Source organism: Mustela nigripes, chromosome 16, assembly GCF_022355385.1.
Source record: "Mustela nigripes isolate SB6536 chromosome 16, MUSNIG.SB6536, whole genome shotgun sequence".
NCBI classification, from domain to species: Eukaryota; Metazoa; Chordata; class Mammalia; order Carnivora; family Mustelidae; genus Mustela; species Mustela nigripes.
In genome coordinates, this window is record NC_081572.1 from 49,445,338 (window position 1) to 49,447,407 (window position 2,070).

At 41.4% G+C, this 2,070-nt stretch overlaps 1 protein-coding gene across 1 annotated transcript; it reads right to left on the minus strand.

The window, feature by feature from the left end:
* Positions 1-729: 729 nt before the first annotated feature.
* Positions 730-1,688, minus strand: LOC132003256 (olfactory receptor 1A1-like). Its single transcript, XM_059378581.1, is given in 2 exon segments — positions 730-1,215; positions 1,218-1,688. Coding segments are annotated over 2 exon segments (957 nt in total).
* Positions 1,689-2,070: the final 382 nt, after the last annotated feature.

Here is a 2,070-nt window from a genome sequence, read left to right on the forward strand (position 1 = left end):
GAGTCTGCCTGAGATTCTCTCTCTCCCTTTCTTCTGCCCCTCCCCCAACATCTCTCTCTCTCTCTCACACACACACACACACACACCATACACACACTCTCTCTCTTCTCTCTCTCTCTCTCTCTGTCTCTCTCTCACAAATAAATCAGTCTCTTTTTTAAGAAAGTAACTTTCTGAGATACCAGGTATGTGAAGGATGGGAATTAATGTCAAAGCTGATTATGTCTGATTATTATCAGATTACATTTTTTTCAATTGCATTTCTTCATTCCACTTCCACACATAGTTATTGGTTGCACTTTAGAGACCAGCTTTGGGGGGAATAGAGTGATGTGTTAAGACAGGTCTTGCTCTCAGTTAGCAAGCAAAGTAGGAATGATGAAATGTAGTAGTGCAAGAAAACTGACACTTGAATAGGGACTTACATCTTTCAAAGCATGAAATATTGTGACCCTTACACCCTAAGACAAACAGGGAAGACATTCTTGTTTTTATTATTTAGGTATGGAAGCAAAGTGCTAGTTAGTAGTGTAGCTGGAACATGATCCCAATAATTCGTTGCTGTAAAAAGAATAATAACATGTACATATCAACAATCTCAATAGGAAGTCTCGTGAAACTGTTACAAGATTTCCAAGAAGAGAAATTCAGTGGTTGGAAAACACAAATGTGGATCCTTGGAAGGGGAGGACATTGGGACTGGATTTTCAAATGCATCCTAATTGGTGACTAATTGACTCTCCGATATGACCTCATATTGGTTATGAGTTTTTTGCTGAAGAGTTTCCCCAGGGCTGCCTTCATGTCTTGGTTTCTCAGACTATAAATGAAAAGATTTAACATTGGGGTCACTGCAATATACATCACAGTTATCACTGCATCCTTTAGGCTGTAACTAGACAGAGGACAGAAATACATCCCCATGACTGTCCTATAATACAGAGCAACAACTGTGAGGTGAGAACCACAAGTAGAGAAGGCCTTGAGCACACCCTTGGTGCATGGAACCTGTAAGACTGTAGAAAAGACATGAATATAGGAGATGATGATGTATAGTAATGGCACAGAGAAAACACCAACCCCTAGGTACATCATCTTCACGTTAAAATGGATGTCAGAGCAAGATAGCTTGAGTAAAGAGGCAATGTCACAGTAGAAGTTGGCCACTTCCTTGTTGCCACAGAAAGACAGACCAGCTGTGAGAAGAATGTGGGGGGGAGGGGATTGGCATTTCCAACCACCCAAGACCCAACAACTAAGAGGAAACAAGTCTGTGGGCTCATAATTGTTATGTAATAAAGTGGGCGGCTGATGGCCACAGCATGATCACATGCCATTGCAGCCAGGATATAGCTATCTGTGTTACCCAAGGCCAACATGGAACACATCTGTGTTAGGCATCCCCTAAAGGAGATGGCTTTGCTGCCTAAGACATGGTTGGCTAGGATTTTAGGGATGGTTACAGAGGAGAAGAAGATGTCAACAAAGGAGGGATTGGCAAGGAAAAAGTACATGGGGTTGTGAAGGTGAGTATCAGAACAAATGGACAAGATGATGAGCAGATTTCCAATCAGTGTGTTGGGGTAAATGAATAGGAAGAGGATGAAGAAGAAGTATTCCCAATGCTGTTGACCACTGACTCCCAGGAGAATGAAACCAAGAGTAAAAGACTGGTTGTCTCCTCTCATGGATCCTTCAGCAGAAAGAGAAGAGGAATCCAGAATTATTAATATAGTTACTGCATATAATGATCTTCCTAACCATCACATTTGGTTGCCATGGTTGTGGTGTCTCTATCTGGACTTACTGAGTTCCTAGATAGCCAATATGTGGCAGGGGTAAATCCCTGTGGTCAGTGGGCCTAATTAACAATTAGCCCTGAACACTCACGTCTACAAAATGAGTAAGCTTGAGTCAGAGGTTCTCATCCACCCTAGCCCACATCATCACCCATACAACTAAGGTTTAATAATTTAACAGATAATTCATATTCTGTGGGTTAGGAATTGTGTTAGGCGTTGTGGAAATCACGAATATGTGAAAACACATTTTATGCATCCATTTAGTTAT